Source organism: Podarcis liolepis (assembly GCF_965112155.1).
Source record: "Podarcis liolepis genome assembly, chromosome: 4".
Lineage (NCBI taxonomy): Eukaryota > Metazoa > Chordata > Lepidosauria > Squamata > Lacertidae > Podarcis > Podarcis liolepis.
In genome coordinates, this window is record NC_139558.1 from 103,223,846 (window position 1) to 103,225,370 (window position 1,525).

The 1,525-nt window shown below is 52.6% G+C and overlaps 1 protein-coding gene across 1 annotated transcript; it reads right to left on the reverse strand.

Annotated features, from left to right (window-relative positions):
* Positions 1-276: 276 nt before the first annotated feature.
* Positions 277-1,325, reverse strand: LOC310705785 (olfactory receptor 52K1-like; the record flags this gene model as incomplete). Its single annotated transcript, XM_083500608.1, has 1 exon — positions 277-1,325. The coding sequence occupies exon 1, from the start codon at positions 1,264-1,266 to the stop codon at positions 277-279; it is 990 nt and encodes a 329-aa protein (XP_083356734.1). The 5' UTR covers positions 1,267-1,325.
* Between the last annotated feature and the right edge of the window lie 200 nt (positions 1,326-1,525).

A 1,525-nucleotide genomic window follows, 5' to 3' on the forward strand; every position in this document is an offset into this window, starting at 1 on the left:
AAATACAGAATGTAAGATGGGCCAAGGTGCATTTTCTTCCTCAGCTATGGCTACATGTAAGTTTTTAGCCATTTCTACTCCCCTTAATTGCTGGAAGTTCTAAGCGGTATACATATAATAGTCCAAAATGTGTCCAGTGGATTAAATTAATTTAAATCAACCCCCAAAACATTGCAGAATCACTGGAAGGGTCCCCCGAGGGTCATCCAGTCCAACCCCTTGCAATGCAAGAATCACAGATTGAGAATCCTGGGCCAGCGGCCATCCAGCAGCAGCTCATTTAGCGCTTTTTGCCTTGAAAGGCCTAAGGAGAATGCCGTCGCATCTCCTGAAGAGCTTTAGGAGGCTGTCTCTGATCTCCTTGGTCCTCACCCCGTAGATAACAGGGTGGACAGCCCAGGGGAACAGCAGGTAGACTGCGCTGATCAGGTTGTGGACGTCTTGGGAGGCCGACTTGGCCAGGCGGAAGACGATGGAGGAGGAGAGGCGGGAGGAGTAGCCGACGAAGAGGACGATCAGGTGTGTCCCGCAGGTGTGGAAGGCCTTGTGGCGGACGTTGCCGGAAGCGATCTTCAGCGCCGTGCGGATGATTTGGCTGTAGGAAGCCAGGAGGATGCTGAAGTCCAGGATGACGTCGACGCACCGCATCGCCATCCCCACTGCCTTGTTGATGGAGATGTCGCCGCAGGACAACCTCATCAGGGCCATGTGCTCGCAGACGAAGTGGCCGATGACGTCCGAGCGGCAGAAGCTCACCCGGGAAGCCAGGATCACCACGGGGCTGACGACGAAAAGGCTACGCAACACAGAGGCGAGAGTCAGCAGCGCCAGCAGCCGGGTGGTCATGATGTCCGCGTAGCGCAGCGGGTGGCAGATGGCCACGTACCGGTCAAGAGCCATCATCAGCAGGACGTTGCAGTCCAGGACGGCCGTGAAGTACAAGAAGAACATTTGCACCAGGCACTCGGCCAGCGAGATGTGGCTGGCGCGGAGAAGAAAGCTGAGGAGCATCTTGGGGAGGATGGTGACCGTCCCACAGATGTTGACCGCCAGCAGCAAGGCGATGAGCAGGCACATGGGTGAGTGGAGGCTCTCCTCCGCCTTCACCGTGTAGATCAGGACGGAGTTGGCCACCAGGATGACCACAAAGAGGCAGAAGAAAGGGATCGCAAGGAGCTGCCTGGAATCCTCGAGGCCGGGGAACGGAAGAAGGACGAATTCCGTGTAGGAGATGTTGGCAGCTCCGCTTGGGGTCTCCATGCCCATTTTTGGGTGGGTGGGTGGAGTTCTTGCCCAATACTTACGCAACTAGGGCCTTGGAAGGTGGAAGAAGAGGGATTTCTTATATCATCATCATCATCATCATTATTATTTAACAAACAACCTCTTTATTGTGTGTACAACAAAGTCATGGTTTTAACTTACAAGTCATTGTTAACGATGCATTTTTCCTGAAATGGAAATTTGCCTTTATATAAATAAAAAAAAACCAGAAATAAAAAAAACGCATCAAGTTTCATCAATA